The following is a 21051-nucleotide window of genomic DNA, read 5'->3' on the forward strand; positions in this document are numbered from 1 at the left end:
AGCTCAATGCTAAAGTGTGTCTAGTCTTGAGTTACCTTCAGTAACTCCTGTACCTATTGTGTCCCTCAACTTTATTGCTTCCCTGCAAAGTAATTACATGAGAGTTCTCATATCGAGCAAAGTATATTTTTATGCCTGTTGGTTCTAAAAATAAAACAACTATATCTTTGGATATAAAAACCATAGGCCTGGAGTTCAGTCTTTGAGTGTGTGAAATCCTTTGCTGACTGAGTGTGTACAACAAATGCTTTACACTGCCCTCTGGTACTGCCTTACTGCTCGACCAAGCTACCACTTTTGAGAGTAAGGTCAGTCCTGACTTTAACCTCTGTTATACCTTTGTGGTTTGTGGACTCTATACACACTGTACTTCATTAGTGTCCAGTATATATAGAGCCACTTTCTCACATTGGTGGATCAGCGGTGGGATTCAAACTTGCATTTGTTGGACTACTTGGTTACCATCTGATCACACGACAGAACTCGTAAATTGCCTTTAGAATTCCTAAATTGGTCTTTTCCAAAAATACTAAAAGTCGGGTAGGGCCTTGCTTATGTCCCATTAGAATTAGAATTTTGAAAAATAGAAGCCACTATAAGCTAGGGTAGAGGGTTAGAACTGTCAGGTTAGAATGTCTCAAAAGAACCCAGCTGTTAGTGAAGATAATGTGGACCTGGTGGAGGAACAGGACCTCACACCTTACTTGCACTTGGACTTCAAAGAAATGAGGGCTCTGTGCAAAGTTAAAAAAATAGTTGTAGGTCTGCATCCAACCAAACAAGGGCTCCAGGAGCTCCTGGCTGAGTATGCAAAAGACCACCCCTCTGAGCAGGGTGACACCCAGCCAAAGGAAGAAGGGGTGGACGAGGAGGAGGATAATGGTCCCCACACCATCCCTTGGGAGGACAGGGTCTCTGTATCCTTAACTCCAAGAGTCAACCTCTGGGAGCCTGAGAACCACACAGGTGGACTGGGCCCCAGAGAACCCATTGGGGAGAGCCCCAATGAGGAGGACAACTTCTTAGCAAAGTTGGCCAAGAGATTAGACCTAGAGACCAGCCTCCTGGCTCTAGAAAACGAAAGGAAAGAGATGGATGGGCTTAACCCCCTCTCTGGTGACAGCAATAACAATAATAAGGATAAAGAGCAATCTTATGATCCTAAAATCCCCAAAGGGATTGTCCCTAAATTTGAGGAAGGTGATAATATCACCAAGTGGTTCACAGCCTTTGAGAGGGCGTGTGATATCAGAAGATTAAAGAAACCTCTCTGGGGGGCACTCCTGTGGGAACTGTTCTCTGGTAACTGCAGAGACAGGCTTCTAACCCTCTCTGGGCCAGATGCAGGGCCTTATGACCTCATGAAGAAAACTCTGATTGAGCGATTTGGACTCACTACTGAGGAGTACAGAATTAGGTTCAGGGAGCTCACAAAACCCAGACCCAATCCTGGATAGATTTTGTAGACTACTCAGTAAAGACATAGGATCACTGGATGGTTGGTTAACTGGTCACAATGTGCATGATTTTACTGGACTTTTGAATTTGTTTATGAAGTACCACATTTTGAGTAATTGCACAAATGAAAAGTTGCATCAGCATTTGGTAGACCTAGGTCTAATTTCTCCCCAAGAATTGGGAAAGAAGGCAGACCACTGGGTCAAGACTAGGGTGACAAGGACAGCCACTGGGGGTGACCAAAAGAAAGTGGTCACAAAACCTCCCCAGGGGAAAGGTGGTGAGAATCCCCAAGATAAAAAGTCTGAGTCTTCCAAAGGGCCCCAAAAACCTGTCCAGGTGGGTGGGTTCCAAACTACTCCCTATGTGCCTCAGCCCTATAGGGGAAGAAACTTTGATCCTAACAAGGCTTATTGTAACAACTGTAAAAAGTTGGGACATTTAACTGTAGACAGAAACTGCCCTTACAATAAAGCCCCATAGGCACCCAATACAGCTACTCCAGGGATAGTGAATCTACAGATGAGATCAGAGGAGTGCTCAGAGCAAATCTGGGAATACTCTCAAGCTAGTCTAGTCTCCTTGGGGGAAATGGAGTTTGCCACTATAGCTGGTTGGCCACCCAACTGTAACAAGTATCTGCAATAGCCCTCCATTAATGGAACTAGAGTAGAAGCCCTGAGGGATACAGGTGCCACCATCACTAGCGTGAAGGAAAAGCTGGTTTCCCCAGAGCAATACCTGGTTGGAAAAACTTACCCAGTCACCAATGCTGACATCATTACCACCCAACTCCCTCTGGCTATGGTGACATTAGGGTGGGGGGAGGTTACTGGCCTGAAACTGGTAGTGGTCCCTCCACAATTTCCAGCTGACTGTCTGCTTGGAAATGACCTGGAAACCTCAGCCTGGGCTGAGGTTGAGCAAGTAACCCATGCAGCCATGCTGGGTATCCCTGGACTGGTGTGTGTACAAACCAGAGCACAGAGCAAAAAGAAGGGTGAACAAGTAAGGTTGGAGCCTGAAAGTATGGCCCAACTAACCAAGAGACAAAGCAAGGAGACTGGGGAACCAGCTTCTACACAGCCAGCCTCTCAGGACCCCTCTCCTCGGGGAGAGAACTTGGAAACCCTAGAGGGAACTGAGCCCATGAAGCTTGAGCCTTACCAGGCTGTACTCCTGGGCCCAGGGGGACCCACTAGGGAAGAGCTGTGCCAGGGTCAGCGAGACTGCTCCACTCTTGAAAGCCTGAGGCGGCAAGCAGCTGCAGAAGCAAAGGGAGATGTCAGTGGTACCCACAGTGCTTATTAGGAAGAGGGATTACTGTATGATGAGGCAAGAAACCCCACTCCTGGAGCCACCAGGAGGGTGGTAGTGCCACAGAATTACAGGGAGTTCCTCCTAACTTTAGCTCATGACATCCTCCTAGCTGGACACCTGGGGCAAACCAAAACTTGGGAAAGGCTAGTTAGCCACTTCAACTGGCCCCAGATGAACCAAAAAGTGAAGGAGTTTGTGAGCTCCTGTGTTACCTGTCAGGTCAGTGGCAAGACAGGTGGCAAACCAAAGGCCCCCCTGATACCACAGCCAGTGGTGGGGGTACCCTTTGAAAGAGTAGGGGTGGACATTGTGGGTCCACTTGAGCCTCCTACAGCCTCAGTGAACACATTCATTCTAGTAGTAGTGGATCATGGTACTAGGTACCCTGAAGCAATTCCCCTTAGGGTTACTACAGCTCCTGCAGTAGCCAAGTTCCTCCTGGGTGTCTTCACCAGGGTAGGGTTTCCTAAGGAGGTGGTTTCAGACAAAGGTACCAACGTCATGTCTGCTTACCTGAAACACATGTGGAAGGAGTGTGGGGTACAGTACAAGTTCACTACCCCATACCACCCACAAACCAATGGTCTTGTGGAGAGGTTCAACAAGACATTGAAAGGTATGATCATGGGACTCCCTGAAAAACTCTCAAAAGGAGATGGGATGTCCTGTTGCCATGCCTGCTTTTCGTTTATAGTGAAGTGCCACAGAAGGGAGTGGGGGTTTCACCCTTTGAACTTCTGTTTGGTCATCCTGTAAGGGGACCACTTTGTCTGGTGAAAGAGGGTTGGGAGAGGCCTCTCCAAGAACACAAACAAGACATTGTGGACTATGTGCTTGGCCTAAGGTCCAGAATGGCTGAGTACATGGATAAGACATCCAAGAATCTTGAGGCCAGCCAGGAGCTGCAGAAGCACTGGTATGACCAAAAAAATGCCATGGCTGAATTTCAACCTCTACAACAGGTGTGGGTTTTGGAGCCAGTGGCACCAAGGGCTCTCCAAGACAGATGGAGTGGCCCTTACCCTAGCCTGGAGAAAAAGAGTGAGGTCACTTACTTAGTGGACCTGGGCACCAGCAGGACACCCAAAAGGGTTATCCATGTGAACCGCCTAAAACTCTACAATGAAAGGTCTGCCCTCACCATGCTGATGGTGACTGATGAGGAACAGGAGGCAGAGAGTGAACCTCTCCCTGATCTCCTCTCTTCCAGCCCAACAGATGGGTCAGTAGATGGAGTGGTCTTTTCAGACACCCTCTCTCCCCAACAGCATACTGACTGCAAGCAAGTCTTGCAACAGTTTGCTAGCATCTTTTCCTTGACCCCTAGTCTGACCAGCTGGTGTACCCATGATGTGGACACTGGTGACAGTAACCCGGTCAAAAACAAAATCTATTGACAATCAGACCAAGTCAAGGAAAGCATCAAAGCTGAAGTCAGCAAGATGCTGGAGCTAGGGGTGATCGAACCCTCTGAGAGCCCCTGGGCTAGCCCAGTGGTTCTGGTCCCAAACCTCATCAACAGGGTGGAAAGAGAGAGATGAGGTTCTGTGTGGACTATAGAGGGCTCAACTCTGTCACTAAGACAAATGCTCAACCCATTCCAAGAGCAGATACGTTGATAGACAAGCTAGGGGCAGCCAAATTCCTTAGCTCCTTTGACTTAACTGCAGGGCACTGGCAGATTGGCATGGCCCCAGGAGCCAAAGAAAAGACAGCATTCTTCACCCCTGATGGGCACTATCAGTTCACTGTAATGCCTTTTGGGTTAAAGAATGCCCCAGCCACCTTCCAGAGGTTGGTGAACCAAGTCCTGACTGGATTGGAGTCCTTTAGTGCAGCTTACCTTGATGATATTGCTATCTTTAGCTCCACCTGGCAGGATCACCTGATCCACTTTGGGAAGGTCCTACAAGCCCTGCAATCTGCAGGACTGACTATTAAGGCATCCAAATGCCAGATAGGGCAGGGCACTGTGGTGTACTTGGGCCACCTTGTTGGTGGAGTCCAGGTCCAACCCTTACAGCCCAAGATCCAGCGCATCCTGGACTGGACAGCTCCAACCACCCAGGCCCAAGTCGGGGCATTCCTTGGCTTGACTGGGTACTACAGAAAGTTTGTGAAGGGATATGGGTCCATTGTGACTCCCCTCACAGAACTCACATCCAATAAAATGGCCAAGAAAGTGAACTGGACTGTTAGCTGCCAAAAGGCTTTTGACACCCTGAAAGAAGCAATGTGCTCAGCACCCATTCTAAAAGCACCAGACTACTCCAAGCAGTTCATATTGCAGACTGATGCCTCAGAGCTGGGGATAGGAACGATCCTCTCCCAGATCAATGAGGAAGGCCAAGACCAACCTGTTGCTTTTATAAGCAGGAGGCTACTCCCCAGAGAGCAGCGTTGGAGTGCCATTGAGAGGGAGGCCTTTGCTGTGGTTTGGTCCCTGAAGAACTGACCACAGACCTCTCAGATGGCTAATGCAGATGAACGGGGAAAATCCAAAACTACTGAGATGGTTCATCTCCCTACAGGGTATGGACTTTGAAGTGGAACACCGACCAGGGACTGCCCATGCCAATGCAGATGGACTTTCCAGGTTCTTCCACTTAGACAATGAAGACTCCCTAGGGCAAGGTTAGTCTCATCACCTTTCCTTTGGGGGGTGGGGCGGGGGGGAGGGGGGTTGTGTGAGAAAGTGCCATCTTTCTTGCCTTGGTATGCCCCAACTTTTTTCTGAACTGCTGATGTGCTTTGACTGAGTGTGCCCTGGGTTCCTACCAACCAGGTACCCAGGGCCTGGGTTCCTTCCCTAAAACTGTGCTAAAACTAAAAACCCAATTGGCATCTCTGGCCACCTGTCAGCCCCTAGTAAATGGTACCCTAGGTACCCAGGGCATGGTGACCAGAGAAGACCCCTGAGGGCTTCAGCACTTATTGTGCCACCCTCAGGGGCCCTATACCCTGGCACCCACACACTGCCTTTGCAGGCTGAGTGCCTAAGTACAGAACTAAACCAAGAGTCGACATGGCACACATCCCTGTGTGATAGGAGTATCCAATCACTAAGACTTGCGCACGTTTTACTTGAAACTAAAATTGTTTCTTCACGATGAGGTTTTGCTATATAATAAATATATTCCAAAATTCATGTTGCGGATTCATAGATTTTTCTTTATTTCATCATTATCTTTTGACTTTTTCATCAAATTCGTTATTTTTTCACAACGTAAATCATCTTATTTATGAGTTTCCACAACACCCAATGCATTTCGGGTCACCAGAAAACGACCCTTCGCCAGGGGCCTAAAAAGGAAAAATACAGGACCAGGTCAGTCTTTTTAAGAGGAAACAAAACAGTTTTTGCAGATACGTGTAGCGTAAACACGAGTCAATATATAGAACCAGGTCAGTCTCTTTAAGGGAAAACAAAAACAATTTTTGCAGATACATATAACATAAACTGATAAGTTTGGTACCAAACTTCTCAGCACATTAAACCCGCACTGATGCCAGTTTGGGATTTAATGTAAAATGCACCAGGGGGCCCCCTGGGTGGAGAGCCCCCCGCTCTCCTGGGCCTGCAACAATGCACAACCTGGGCGAGGTGCTAGGTCCAGGATGGGCAGGGGGAAGCTTCAAAGGCATGCCGCCTCTGTGAGCCTCTCCAGACCATTTGCTGTACCCAGCAACTGGCCCCCACCAGTTCTAACCCCCACTCTGGTGGAAAGACTGGTGGAAAAAACTACGTCATGAAGGGGGGTGTGCCAGCCTGTGCCAACCCCAGCCCTCAGGTGGGGGAGACGAGGTGAAGCACAACCCCGGGCTCTTGTAGATGGGGAGCCCTGCCCAATCCCAACTAGGCTCCTGCCCCCCTCCCACAGGAGAGGAGCAGACTAGGAGGTGTACTCACCCCAGGACAGGGACCCATTGGTCCCTGTCCTTGCCCTACCTGTAACACCCCTAAATTCAGTATTTAGGGGCTCCCTGAACCTTCCTTCCTCATATTTGATCCGAAAAGAAGAAAGAAGATCAAGAAGAAGACCCGCCGTGCAGCTGCTAACAACAGGACGACAACAACTGACTTTGCCCCAGCCCTACAGACCTGTCGATCCTGGAACCTGCTCCTGCCTAATCTCGGCGACTTCTGCGGACAGCAACCTTGGGACACCCGGAGGACCTGCCTGCCTTGACCCTCTTAAAGACTGGGATTCCCATCAGCAGAGGCTCTGCTGCAACAACCCACCTGGTGCCAACCAGGAAGCTCCGGGCCAGCCCACTCTGCACCCACTGAGCCCGGGCCGGGCCCAACCGAACCAAGACCACGAGGACATCCCCCCGGCGACTGGGACCCGAAGTCCAGTGCTCAAAGACCCTCCTCGATAATCCAGCCAACGCCTGCAGACTCAGAACCAGGGGCCACCCCAACTGCCAAAGACACCCCTGCACCCGGCACCCTACAGCCCCCTGTGCCTCCCTTTGGGGTACCTCCCTGTGCTCCATGATCCCAACTTACCTTTCGAAGTACTGGTCGCCCCTGGAGAGTCACCGTCCCCGAGCCTGCAGCCTTTGTTCCTTTTTGACCTTTCCCATTGGATAACATTGAGCGCCCGTTGGCTCAAGAGCACCCTGCACCCAGCCACCCGAGTGCCGCTGGCTGTGCCATCTTTGTCCTATCTTACTTCCCCCCTTGCCTTGAGCAAGTGACCAGGAGCCCAGCTCCCACAGCCGCGTGGCCTGCTAGCCAGCAGCCACCAACCGAAGGCCCCTTCTTCCTCATTGGATATCATTGGGCCTACCTACCTCTGCACCCGGCCGGCCCTGCACTGCTGGGGCGGAACCAACTGTACTTACCTGACCCTGGGGGACCCCTGAGTCTACAACCGGAACCTTAACTTCACCAGCCAAGTACTCACCTGGAAACCGGTAACTCACTTACCTGCCATTGGATAACATTGACCCATTTTGACTCGAAAATTTTCTAAGTGCGAAGTTTTAAAAACTGCAAATATTCATATGAAATCAGCCGAAGTTCGAATTCCGAAGTACTCACCTGCAAGCAGGCGTGAAGCCAGTACTGTACCTTGCAGCCCAGTACTGAACCGCAAAAGTAATCCGTACCGGGTTTACTAGTAATCTGTATTTTCTCCATAGGAACCCATTGTCTGCTTTTCTATGAAATTTCTGGAACCCATTGTCTGCTTTTCTATGAAATTTCTTCTAAGTGCCCACTTTTGAAAACTTGAAATATTCTTTAAAAATCGTACGAACTACTGAAACGTAATTATCTACCTGTTTTAAGTTCATACCCCATTGCTGGTCCTAGAAGCCCATTACTGGATTGCAAAAGTAACATGATCATATTTTACCTGCAACCTGAATTTGAATAACTTTGCCAGATTGTCATTGAAAAGTTTCTAAGTGTGAACTTTTAAAACAGCCTTATATTCATGAAAATTCACCACAGTAACTAAAACGTGTTGCTAACTTGGTTTCAGCTTAGACCTCAGAACTGAATCAAGGATCTAGTCCTGGAACTACTAAAGTAATCTATACTGTAATCACCTGTACTTTTATGGTAACAATTCATTGAGCTCAATGCTAAAGTGTGTCTAGTCTTGAGTTACCTTCAGTAACTCCTGTACCTATTGTGTCCCTCAACTTTATTGCTTCCTTGCAAAGTAATTACATGAGAGTTCTCATATCGAGCAAAGTATATTTTTATGCCTGTTGGTTCTAAAAATAAAACAACTATATCTTTGGATATAAAAACCATTGGCCTGGAGTTCAGTCTTTGAGTGTGTGAAATCCTTTGTTGGCTGAGTGTGTACAACAAATGCTTCGCACTGCCCTCTGGTACTGCCTTACTGCTCGACCAAGCTACCACTTTTGAGAGTAAGGTCAGTCCTGACTTTAACCTCTGTTATTCCTTTGGGGTTTGTGGACTCTATACACACTGTACTTCATTAGTGTCCAGTATATATATAGAGCCACTTTCTCACAGGACTCAAGCAGGACGTTGTGAAACTGGCAGTGGTGGCAAACACGGCAGTACTGGAGGCTGCGTAAACTACTTGGGAGCAGTGCTTAATTTGTGCCAGTGGTTTCCGGTGCTGGGAACCCGCACTTAATTGTCAATGCCATTGAATGCGCCAGTCTGCCACAAGGCGGCGTTGTTCGGCTAATTTAGAAATGGCCACAACAACAGGTTATTATTAATTCAATATACATTAAAAATTCACCATTATCTGCCTCCCACACCATTCTTATATCTTTGGGGGCCTGAAATAGTCTGAAGTGTCACACTTGTAGGAAAGGAATGGTTGGTAATTGTGTTGTTACTATCACAGGCAGCATGGCGGGGGCAATGTGTGGTGCAAGCTGCAGTTGCCTCCTGGTGAGAGCCCTGGTACTTATTTTTGTTTACAAATTAAGCACTGTTAGGGTGTATCCCGTAAAGGTCTAAATCATGAGGGTTTGATTGCCTGGGGACTTCGGTAATGGGAGTAGTCGTCAACCTGTAAGTCATCTGAATAATTAATGATATCTCCTCCTCACTGTCTGCAACAATGTGGTTCTTACCTTTGTGGCCAGAACCTTGAAGGATCTAGGGCGGGAAAGTACATGCATAATTTGTAAGGAGAATGGTCTGCAGTAAAGAAATACAAGAGGTTAAAAAACTCTGAAGCACTGTTTGAAATCCAGTTCTCAATGGTGCAATTGTAGACAATGGTGCCATCTTCTGAGAAGGCACAGACTAAATTGTAATCATATGGGTGAGTCTGTTATCGGAATGTCATTGGCAGGGCTACTGTAGACAAAAATGCTGAGATCATCAAGTAAGTGGTGGTCACCGAGGTGGTCATCATCGGCGTAAACCTTAACAATAAGGTAGGACCACTGTTTGTGGTCGTCGACGGTAAACTTAGCGACAAAGCGGAACTTATCATAGATGAAGGTTGCTTCGTAGATGGAACATCAGAGGGCTTAGAACATTTATTCACTGTCTAAGACTTGCCTGTGTGGTCGCGGATGAAGCAGACTTGGATGGTTTTGTTGATGGCCAAAAATGCTTTCTTGATGTCATAGGCTCAGGAGATTTTGACAAATGGTCCAAATCTTAGATGTCTTGACTTTACCATAGCTCTGGCCCGCCACACCATAGAAGCAGGCACAGTGGGTTTCTTGTTAGAGGTAAAAAAAAGTCTCTTAGATGGATAAGACAAATCAAGCCTGAACTATTTAGCCTTTGCAGCAGGAGCACATTTTGATGAATTTCCACCAAGTGACATTTCCTTCAAGATATGTAGGAGACGCACCGCCTTCTCATTGAAGTCTTGGAGCAGTAGTTCTCACAGATGTGACCTTCATCTGGAGAATGTCCAGAATGGTGGAGGCACAGCCGGCATTTTTTGTGAGGATTATCCGTGTACACTTTTCTTCGCTGCAGAAGAAAGACTTGAATAAAGCCATAGACTGGGCAGTCGTGCCAGAAAATTACAAAAACTCCAATGGATCAGCCAACCAGAACAGAAGGAGGGGCACACTCTGATTACCTTATGCAGATGGGGTATGTAAGGAGGAAGGTGGACACCAATTGTTGAATACAAAATAGTTAAATTGATGAGGGGTATCCCTCCAAGTATTCCCTGATGACACATTGACTGCTATATAAACTATGGGCAGCTCAACCTCTGTTGGGAGTTCCGCGTCTATCAACCTCATTTGCTAGCATTCTGGTCACCAGTAGCAAGGTCCAAGCTCAACTGCCTAGATCCTCTAAACATCACAACTATAGAATCTGTCTAGAGCATTCTAATGCACCTGGCAACCTGGCAACAGGCTGCATAACCAGGATGCTCAAGATGCCACAATAGCCTCACGTAGTCTATAGATGTTTTCAATGTTGTTTGACTGTAATGAAACCATGTTGTGTAAAGCTTGACAACCAAGGATTTTTAACCAGACCATTGGGAAATTTTCAAACACGTTAATATGTGAAAAAATCTATGTTGGAGAACTCTTGCTCATTTCCTGAATGTTTGTAATATTGTACTGAAAGCGAACTAGTGCGATGTTGCATCACAAGAACACCACAAGACTTCAGCGATTGTTTGTATTTTGCAAAATATAAATGCGATATTTGCAAAAGTCTGGGTAGATCAGTCTGGGTAGATCAGTAAAAGAGCCTCGATGAGATCAGAAGATTCTCTGCAGTAAGTCAACTCCTCAGTAGTTGACGACAAAACGTACTTGTTTATTATCTTCAAGAGAAACTCAACACAAAGCTTGGCTGATTCTAAGCATATCCCACTGCATCAAATTCCACTACCCAGTTCATGCACACTACAGTCAACCTTTACCATACTTGCACAACCCAACAGTCTTTTTTCCTAACAATGTTATATGATCAAGTTTTAAACACTAGTATGGATTCCATGTTGGTAAATCCATTTGTTGTTCAAGTCACTGCTATTTGTCCAGCTTTATTCTTTTATGGCTTTGGTGCTGTTGGACAAGTATTAAATAAGAAATATAGTTTCTACTTACGCTTCTTTCCTGCCTTTTGGTCCTCCTTCTTTGATTGGACACTCTGAGTAGTCGCTGTACCAGAATGCGCGGTTCCTGGTTTTTCCTCCTTTCTAAGAGTGTCCTGAAATATATTTTGTCTTTTGATTTACTATGCTCACTGGACAATACATATTTAGAATGTACTTTTGAACTAGATATTACATATAATCCATCGCATATATTAAATATTAACTCTGTGCAACCTAACTCAAGTGTTGACGGTCTGCTATTTGAGTATAACATGAAAGCATGCACCAGAAGACAGAGTTTCAATGAAAACCAATACAACAAGCATTGGCATAGCCAATAGGTCGCGCCTCTGGGACCTTATAGGTGTTTTGCCAGAGGTGTTTGGAAGTTTGGTAAGAGATGCAATTTAACATAAAGGGATCCACACCTCGTTAATACATTCAGTACCTGCAGTTTATTCAAACGAGAAGAGGGGGTGTGGGAACCTCTTATAATATCTCAATCAAAGGAGAAGACACGCTTTACTGCAACTTGTGCATGCTTTCACCTTATAAATATTTAACACACGATCCAAGGCAGCTGAATGCTAGAAGCGAGAAGTGAGGGAGAGAGGAAGGGAGGGAGAGAGAAAGACGGAGAGAGGAAGAGACGGAGAGAGGAAGGGAAGGAGAGAGTGAGGGAGAAAGTGAGAGAGAGAGAGAGAGAGGAAGGGACAGAGAGAGGTAGGGACGGCGACAGGGAGGGAGGGAGGGAGAGAGGTAGGGACGGAGAGATTGAGAGAGAGAGAGAGAAAGGGATAGGGAGAGGGAGGGAGAGAGGGAAGAAGAGTGGAGGGAGAGAGGGAGAGAGGAAGGGATGGAGAGAGGGAGAGATTGAGGAAGAGAGGAATGGAGGGAGGGATAGAGGGAGGGAGAGTGGCAAGGAGGGAGCGAGGAAGGGATAGATGGGGGGAGAACTGAAGGGACCGAGGAAGTATGAGAGGTAGGGACGGAGAGAGGGAGGGAGGGAGGGAGAGAGGGAGGGAGAGGGGAAGGGCCGGAGGGAGAGTGAGTGAAAAAAAGAAAGAATGAGAAATAGCAATGAAGAGAGGGGTGAGAACGAGAAAGAAGATAAGAGTTAAAGAGAGAATAGAGAAAGCAGAAGAGAAGAAAGATGAGAGGAAGAGAGAGAGACACACATGTAGTGCAGGAGCAAGACTATGTGAAAGAGAGAAAGAGTGATAGAAAGAGAGGGAGTACGAGCGAGCGAGCGGGAAACAGGGTGAATAAGAGAGATGAACAGCTAGAGAGGGAGAGAGAGAGGGGCGGAGACTGTGTGAGAGAGGCAGGTAGATGTCACCGACAGCAGATCTGTCGCTGTCCCCTTGGGTCGGTAAGTACTCACACAGGTCAGTGTGAGGGGTGCAGCCTTTCAAGCGCTATGTTACAGTCGAACTAAATACAAACTAAACTGTTTAAGAAAAACAAATGGGACATTAAAATGAAGCGTTAAAAAGAGAAACGAATGCTAATCAGAAATGCAGTTTTAGCCGGACCCCCTTGAAGCACTGACATTTTACTGTAGCGCTGACTGTGGCGCTGATGTTTCAACCTCCTATGTACAAAATATCATGGTCATGATCTGCACTATAGAGCAGTTTGTAGCAGTGGCGTAATGAAACTTGAGGGAGGACCCCCTCCCCCCCCTGCAAAGTACTTTGAGAGGCCTTCATCCGGACTCACTCACAAGCTCTCAGGCCAGGGTGCCGTGCTGAGAGGGCTTCTGGAGCTCGGAGCTCCCCTCGCACTGCGGGGGCTTTGTAGCCACCATTCAGAAGTTGACATAATAGGCTGAATACATCCCAAATAAGCATTTGTACCAAACCAGCAATTCAAAGCAGTAAAGATTACACAACTAAGTAGCAGCAGCCACAGATTAGCAATATTTTCTCTAACATCATGTTAACAAATCCATGGACATACACATACATACAGACATACATTCCTAAATCTAGAGTAGCATTTGCCATTTATACTGAAGGTAGAAGCAAAGAGGGACCCGTTTATTAAAAGTTTGTAAATGTAAAAAAACGAAACATTTTATCAATAGAAACTGAACAGATTTCCAGTATTTTTTTAATTCACACAAAAAAAACAAAAAAAACAAAAGTACGCAAGCGCATCTATGATCGCAGTTTTCCATATGTACTCCTCGGAATGAGTGCGGATGCACGTGATTTGCCCATTGCTGGTTAGCTACATATTTTTCAGACTTGTAGACAATCCATATGAGAAGCTTTGGCAAATGTGCACAAATTGTTCCTCATGGAAAAATCCCATCCACTACACCCAATGACATAGGGGTGGTGTTCACTCCCACCAATGCATATCACTTTCGTGAACCAGTAGTTATGTGCTTTGCAGAATGTGAAACTGTGCACACAATAGATTAGACTACTAGCAAGATTTCAAGTTTGTGGGTGTTTTTGCACGTCCTTTGGTTACTCCTAGCCATAACTTTAAACACAGTCCACAGTACGAGTAGACTCTACAGTACAATTTAATCTACAAAAGTAAATGTCTGCAAATCTTGAATCCGTGGATTGAGTAATTTGTGCACACAGAAAAGCAGAGATGCAGAAGGGCGAAAAAGCAAACGAAAGGCAAGAGTGAAAAAAGTGAAAAGGGTCAGAGGGGATAGAAAAACGTAGAAAAGGAGCAGATGAGAAGCAAGAGTTAAAAGAGGCTCAAAGGCGTCAAAGCAAGAGTGAAAAGAGGCGCGAGATGGGGCAGCTACATGCAAGAGAGAAGGAGCAGAAGGATCAAGCGCGCATGGCCATGCTAAGTGCAAACAGATGGCCCCTGCGCGCTGCTGCTCGCTCCCGCAAGGTGGATGGCAGCACAAGCACGAGTGTTTGAAAAGAGCAGACCAATTCCAAAAGGTTATCTCCTAGAGCAATGCATGATCGCAGCCTAGGCGAGACCTAAAAATGTGTTTAGGAGCAGAATCCTATGTGGGTAGTGGCTGTATCTGTAGATGGATAAAGAACTTGTTGCCCTCAAGCTCGCATTTCATCCTGCACATAGAAATTAAACTTTCATGTATCAGTGACCTGGCCAAGTTGGTGCTACTTTTCTTATGGATTATTAGTATGTGGTCTAAACGCGAGGCATAGGTAAACAGGGAAATAATTATGGATTGCTTGGATTTAGATAATGGATATGCCATCCAATGGTTAGTCTATGCATGAAAAATGTGTGTCTTGAATTTATTAATTTGGACAATTTCCCCACACTGAATCAGGAAATGGGATATAAAAAAGACCAAATTGTTGTTTTTAGACCATTGTAACATTCAGAGACTTGTAAATGAAACAACTAAAAAGACAATTACATTGTATCAGGATTTCCATGAATTTGAAAATGTTATTTTGTATCTCACCTTACCCTTGTCAGGGTAGGATATGTATCTTTGTTTCCGTTTTAGGGCTGGCACTGTGGTGCGGCTTCTGAGTTTTCTGGGGTTAAGCACACAAGCAGTGCCTTCAGAGACAGTCTGACCCTGGAACAATCATTTAGAGCAATACTTGATGCACTTTGTGGAGGTGGTGGTGGAGGCACCGAATGGAGGAAGGAGGTGGGTCGCTGCTGGCAGCCTGCCAGGCTTGAGGATGCATTCTTGAGGGTGCCTATATTTAGTCCCACAGAGGGAGCTGGAGTTTGGCAGCTGTCCATTGAACTGCACTAGTGAATAGTCCTGTGTGATTCCCCCTCAGACTCAAGCTGCTTAGCTACCCTGTGTTGATACGGTGCTGAGACATCCTGCCGCGCTTTGAACTGGTGTCAGGGAGTTTGATTGCTGGGGGGACCTCCTGCGAACTCCGCTGTAATAGGGAAAATGGACACAAGACAATCCAAGCTGCCCATTGAGCAGTGCAGGCTGTCATGGAGCTCTGAGACACCCTCGGAGGACATGCCTGCTAACTCTGCGGCTGCTGGCAGAGCCTCCCAGGAACCTGACATTCGGGCTATGTTTAAGGACCTTAAACAGTCCTTTATGGCCATAGATAACAAAATAGACTCACTGACTGATAGATTTGACTAACTAAAGGGAAAAGGGATCCAGCCATTATGAACGGACTGACCACCTTGGACAACATGTGTCTAAGGTGGAGGATGAAGGCACCTTGGCCAAGGAGAAACTACTACACATGGAAAAGGTACTTGACTTAATCCACTCCAATAATGAGGATTTGGAAGCCAGGTCTAGGAGAAACAACATCAGAATCATGGGAGTTTCTGAGTCCACTGCCATGAACCGAATTGAGGGCTACGTTGAGGAGACACTGGGTGCCCTCTTTGGGATGTTGTTGTCCAAGGTATGCATAGTGGAGCAGGCGCATAGGTCTCTGGGCCCGCCACAGCCCAGCCCATCATTTCCCGCCTCCCAAATTACAGGGACTGAGACACTGTGCTTGGATTTGCCCGGGAGCAGCAAACTCTGTCCTACCAGGGAAATGCGGTGTCCTATTACCAATATTTCACGATGGCTGTTCAGGCTGCGTGACGTGACTTTCTCCTGGTAAAGAGCTCACTCCAAAAAACTGATGCAAAATACTCGCTGCTTTATCTGGCTAAACTCTGCATCTTCCACGCTTTATTTCACCAACCCAAAAGCATCTGTGATATATGTGAAAGGGCTCCCCCCAACTAAGATGACCTTAAAGCCGGCCCAGGACAGGGATGAAAATGGTCCACTTAGTGATAATAACTGATCCTGCAGCCTCATTTGCTCCTTGAACTGCAAAGTTATTGTTTGTTTTCATGCTCCAGCCCAGCTGGGAATGGTGGGGTAGCACATCTGCTGGGCTTCCCTGACATCTGATTTCTGCCTGTTTATAATGAGGCTCTGCCTCTGCTCTGGTGAGGTGCTGCCGGTGGCGGACCACCTTTCTGTTTGGTCACTTGGCCCCTTGAAGCTGGGATTGCTGGGTTCTTGTGATTCCCCATTGGGATGATTCCCCTATTGTTCAACTCTGTGAGCCCCTGTGGCTATTGCGAGGGGAGGGTGTTAGCATACAGCCCGATTGGGGGGGCTAGAGTGGGTGCACGGTGGTGGTTGTTGAGGATGTTTGAATTGCTGTATCTGCTTCTCCTCCCCCTTTTTTCTATTCTCAACTCTTTAGTCTCTTTGGCTGCCCAACAGTATTCTGCAGAATTGAGAAGGGTACACAATATGTGTGGCGTGCATGATTTGCCCCCGCAGGCCTCTGTCCCCGCCCTATGGTGTCCCTGAGGGCTACCACATGGAATGTGGGGGTCTCAAAGATGGACGCAAAGCGCGATTCATGTTGGCATACCTGACACAGCATGCCGCAGACGTTTGTTTTTGCTGAGCGCTTGTGAGCTGATTGGGTTGGGTTGGCTAACAGCACATAGCCTGCTATTCGAATTATGCTAGGGAAAATTGCCGCCAACAGGGTAGGTATGTGTTGTTGGCTGGCACGTTGGAGGGGTGACCACTATAGTTGGTGTCAATTTACGAACCTGAATTGGTTTCTGAGATCTGGCACTTGGTTGATGGGATGGACCCCAGTGTGGTTATATCGGGTGGGGATTTCAATGTTGTTTTAAAGTTGCAGCAGGACAGATCTTGTGACTCAGTCCATCATAGTGGATAATGGGCTAGTGGATGCTTGGAGGAGTAAGCACAAGAACAGCCAGGAGGGCATGAGTGTCACGTCTGCATGTTCAACGTGGTCATGCATAGACTACTGGCTTGTGTCGAATAATGGAGACTCCCCAGTGTCTCTTGCATTCTCTGTGCCTGAGACCCTGGTAGAGCATTCGCGTGGCAGTTGCCTCCAGGGGCCCTGTAAGATCAAGTGTTTCGGGAGGCTATCTGTGCAACGATAATAGGGTATTTTGAAAGCAATGTGGGTACAGTGGAATCCCCCGCTACGTTATGGGCGGCTTTCAAGTTGATGATTCGCGGGGAGTGTATAGCAAAACAGGCTGGCGTGCTGAGGGCGATTAGAGGGGAATTAAAAGATCTTGAAGAGGAAATTCAAGCTCTAGAACTTGAATACTTTGCTATGTGCTAAATAGGGACTCTGAGTGCGATACAGCACAAGATTGACGAATTTGAGGAGGCTGCAATGTGTGAGACACACACTTGGGTAAGGAGGTGTGAGCTCTGCGATACGGGGAGGGGGACCGGGTGGGTAAAACATTAACGGATCTCCATAGAAAACCCTGGGTTAATGACTATATCGCTGAGCTTTGCATTGATGAGGGTGTGTTGGTGGTCGGGCCGGAAGCTGAACAGAAGGAAATGATCTTTTTCTATATCTCTTTTGACACTATGCAACAGTCGAGGGTCCCACCTGATCTTGACGTCTTTTTTGACTCGATAGAGCTACTCTGGCTCAGTGAGGGGCACAGGTGTTTTTTGGATGATTACTTCACAGAAGAGGAGGTTATACAGGTGATTCGGGCTCTCCCCAGAGACAAAGCACCTGGCCTGGATCGCCTAACAGGTCCATTTTATAAGGAGTTTGCCACCCTTCTGGCCACTCACCTGATTAACATGTATTGTGAATCCCTGGAGCATTGTGTGCTCCCCCCGACGCTCCGTGAGGTAATCATAGTTACAATCTTGAAGCCGGATATGGACTGTTAGCACTGCGAATCATATAGGCCTTTATCCATGATTTATGTGGATAATAAGATTCTGCCCAAGTTGATCGAGTCACGACTCCTCCCTCTTCTTGCTTTGATTGTACAACCGGACCGGTCTGGGTTCATACCGGGAAGAGCCACCACGCACAATCTGCATACTTTTTTTGCAATTCTCCAGGCCATAGAGCCTTCACAAGAGGCAGCTGTGATTCTCCTTGACGCCACTTACACGTTTGATTCTCTCGAATGGAGGTACTTGGTTGCACTGGTGGCGCATCTGGGGCCTAGCCCCAAATTCCTCCGATTAATTGGCCTCCTCTATTCTGAGCCTACGGGTCAACTGCGGGTATACGGGGTGGTTTCTACACCGTTCCAAGTGTCTTCGAGAAAAAGGCAAGAGTGTCACTCTCGCCTATATTATTTGCTACCCCAAAGGAACCCCTCGCAGCATGCCTTAGACAACACCATGCTTATCAGGGCCTGGCTGTCACCCCTTGTGCACTGTGATAGTTTCCATGTACGCAGACGATGTCACCCTATATGTTAAACAGCCAAAGCAGAATATAAATCCATTGATTAGAGAATTCACTATATTTGGTGGACTGTTCGGTGTATCCATTAACCGGGGCCAAATCCGTGATCATCTTTCTGCTTACAGAGACTACAGTGGAATTTGATTAGGAATTTCCCCTTAGATGGGCACGGGAACCAATTAGATATTTGGGTGTATAGTTGAGTTGGGAGGTGGATGTACTCTGGAGTGCAAATTATCGGCATCTGGTGGAGAATCTCGAGAGCAGGGTGCCTTGCTGGATGCGCCTCCCTCTATCTATGGCTTGAAGGCTGGCCATTGCAAAAATGGTCGTTTTGCCCAAGTTCCTGTATTTATTTATCAACCCCCCTCTTCCGCCTGGTATCTCTAGCATTGGCATTGGCTGGAAAGCAGCCTAGGATCGCGTGAGAAATTCTTACTCTCCCCTTCGAACAGGGAGGGTTGGGTGCGCCAAATATGGACCTGTATATTTTAACTGTGCACAGGCGCTTTTAGCGTACTATTGGTTATACCCCACACAGTTCATGGCAACCACCGTGCCTCAGCATGATCATGCAGCTCCTCATCCACTGCATATGGTTTTGTACAGAGCACAGCATCGGCCGCGGGCATGAATAGACACAATTGGCTCTACGATCTGGGTGTGGCAAAAGCTGTGTTAGTGATATTGCCTGGATGCTTTCTATGCCCCTTCAGTTCGGTTGCTTGGGCACCCTACCCTTCTTATGAGATATGGGTGTGTGTGAGAGATTGAGGCAGCTTCAACTCACCGCAATGGGGGGGGGGGGGGGCATTCCCAGATTGTTTGCTCATTGAGCCTCAACATGCTCTGGGAGAGGGGCGGGGACTATACTTGAGAAGTTCACTTATTATCAGCTCTGAGTGGCCATGCACGCCAACTATGCCTCTTTCCCAGCGGCGCCACCCACAATGCAGGGTCTTGAGAACTTTATAGGTAATCTTCCTTGCGCAAGCTAATAACTAGACTATACCCTGACATACAGCGCACAGTTCCAGTGCGTGTGAAACCGGCGTGCCTGAGGTGGGAGGCACCCCTGGGGGAATCCATTCAGGAGGAGCAGTGGAGGTAATGCTGCACGCAAGCAAGAGCGTTGACACCCAATTAAAGGATGCGCTTAATCAACTGCAAAGTTTGGAAAGTTATTTGGGGTCTGGGACCTTTTTTATCTGTGTTTTATAGTTGTTTTGAGTTTTAAATTTTCTTTTATGGTGCACTATGTGCTAGTGCTTACATTTCCAAGCAGCCATCTTGGTCGGCCCCCATTTCAGAACAGTTAGAGCTCCAGCTCTCAACTTTCTACCCTCAGTCTTTACTTAAGGGCGGCTGTAACTCGGACATGCAACTGGGGTGCCAAAGGGAAGCCCGTCTGGGACCGTCCATGCCGAATGGGCCCAGGGGCCAGAAATAATGTCTCTTTCTATCATAGTAAGATGATATTTACTTCCAGGCAGCTAAAGGAGCTCCACCCACCAGTCCAGAGGTATGTCTTTCATCCATAGATCTCTCTGGGTGCTCTAAGAGGTGCAACTATTGTCATTTTCAGATCCTCACTTGTAAAAATATTCATTGTCCCCCTGGGAAAATTGATGTCTCCACCCCTAGTGTTTCCAGGGCAGAGGCCACAGACACATGTAATGTTAAAGTCAATAACTTTTGATTTTATGACATTAATTGCCACTTCCTGCCCAAACATCTGTTAGACTTTTTCAACTTTTTGCTGGACAATGCGCCGGATGCACTGTTTTGCACTGAATAATGGCTCCATGAGGCCTCTTCCTCAGACATTATTGCAGCACTTCCCCCTATTTACTGCATGGTCACATGGGATCGGGTTCATTAATGATACCTTTCTCAATTACTGCATCATCCCCAGGAGCATCTACTCTTTCAAGAAACTGGCCTAAGCTCAATCTCTCTACTCTCAACTCCCTGTTCCTAGATACTTTATGCAGTCTTAGCCTGTCTGTTGACAACGATCAGCATGAGGTCAGTGACTGGATTTGGGGTTCCCTCAACTCGATTTTGCTAGCTAAATCTACTACCCCTGCCAGACTGCATCCTCTCGCCCCTTGGTTTAATGACAAGCATGGGAGAGTAGAAAAGCGGTGTAAGCATCTGGAAAAGCACTGGAGAACATCCTATGATGAGGAAGACATGCTTAAATATAGATCAGCATTAAAGAATATCACAAACTCTGTAGATCTATTCGTGCCACTTTCTATTCAGATAAAATTGTTGCTACTCAAAATTGCCCTAAAACTCTTTAAAGAGTAGTCTAAGAGCTGTCTGACTGTGGAAATATATCCTCCCATCCTCCCTTTCAAAGGCACAATGCAAAGAACTGGCCTGCTGCTTCGTAAAAAGGTGGCGGATACTCAGCACGCGTTACTCACTGAACTGACTGTCAAGCCTTTGATTGACTGTAAGATCATTGACACTGCAATATTGCTTGCGTCCAATGAATTTAAACATTGTCAATCCGGTTGCCCATTGTCCTAATC

At 47.0% G+C, this 21051-nt stretch overlaps 1 protein-coding gene across 6 annotated transcripts in view; it reads right to left on the reverse strand.

The window, feature by feature from the left end:
- The window catches only part of LRRC71 (leucine rich repeat containing 71), a 566767-nt gene that overhangs the window by 55381 nt on the left and 490335 nt on the right, over window positions 1–21051 (reverse strand). For all 6 annotated transcript variants that reach the window (XM_078669037.1, XM_078669036.1, XM_078669039.1 and 3 more), the window contains one exon: window positions 11326–11428. In XM_078669037.1, the coding sequence (XP_078525163.1) occupies window positions 11326–11428 (103 nt within the window). The remainder of the gene's footprint in view (window positions 1–11325; window positions 11429–21051) is intronic.

Source organism: Lissotriton helveticus, chromosome 12 (assembly GCF_964261635.1).
Source record: "Lissotriton helveticus chromosome 12, aLisHel1.1, whole genome shotgun sequence".
NCBI classification, from domain to species: domain Eukaryota; kingdom Metazoa; phylum Chordata; class Amphibia; order Caudata; family Salamandridae; genus Lissotriton; species Lissotriton helveticus.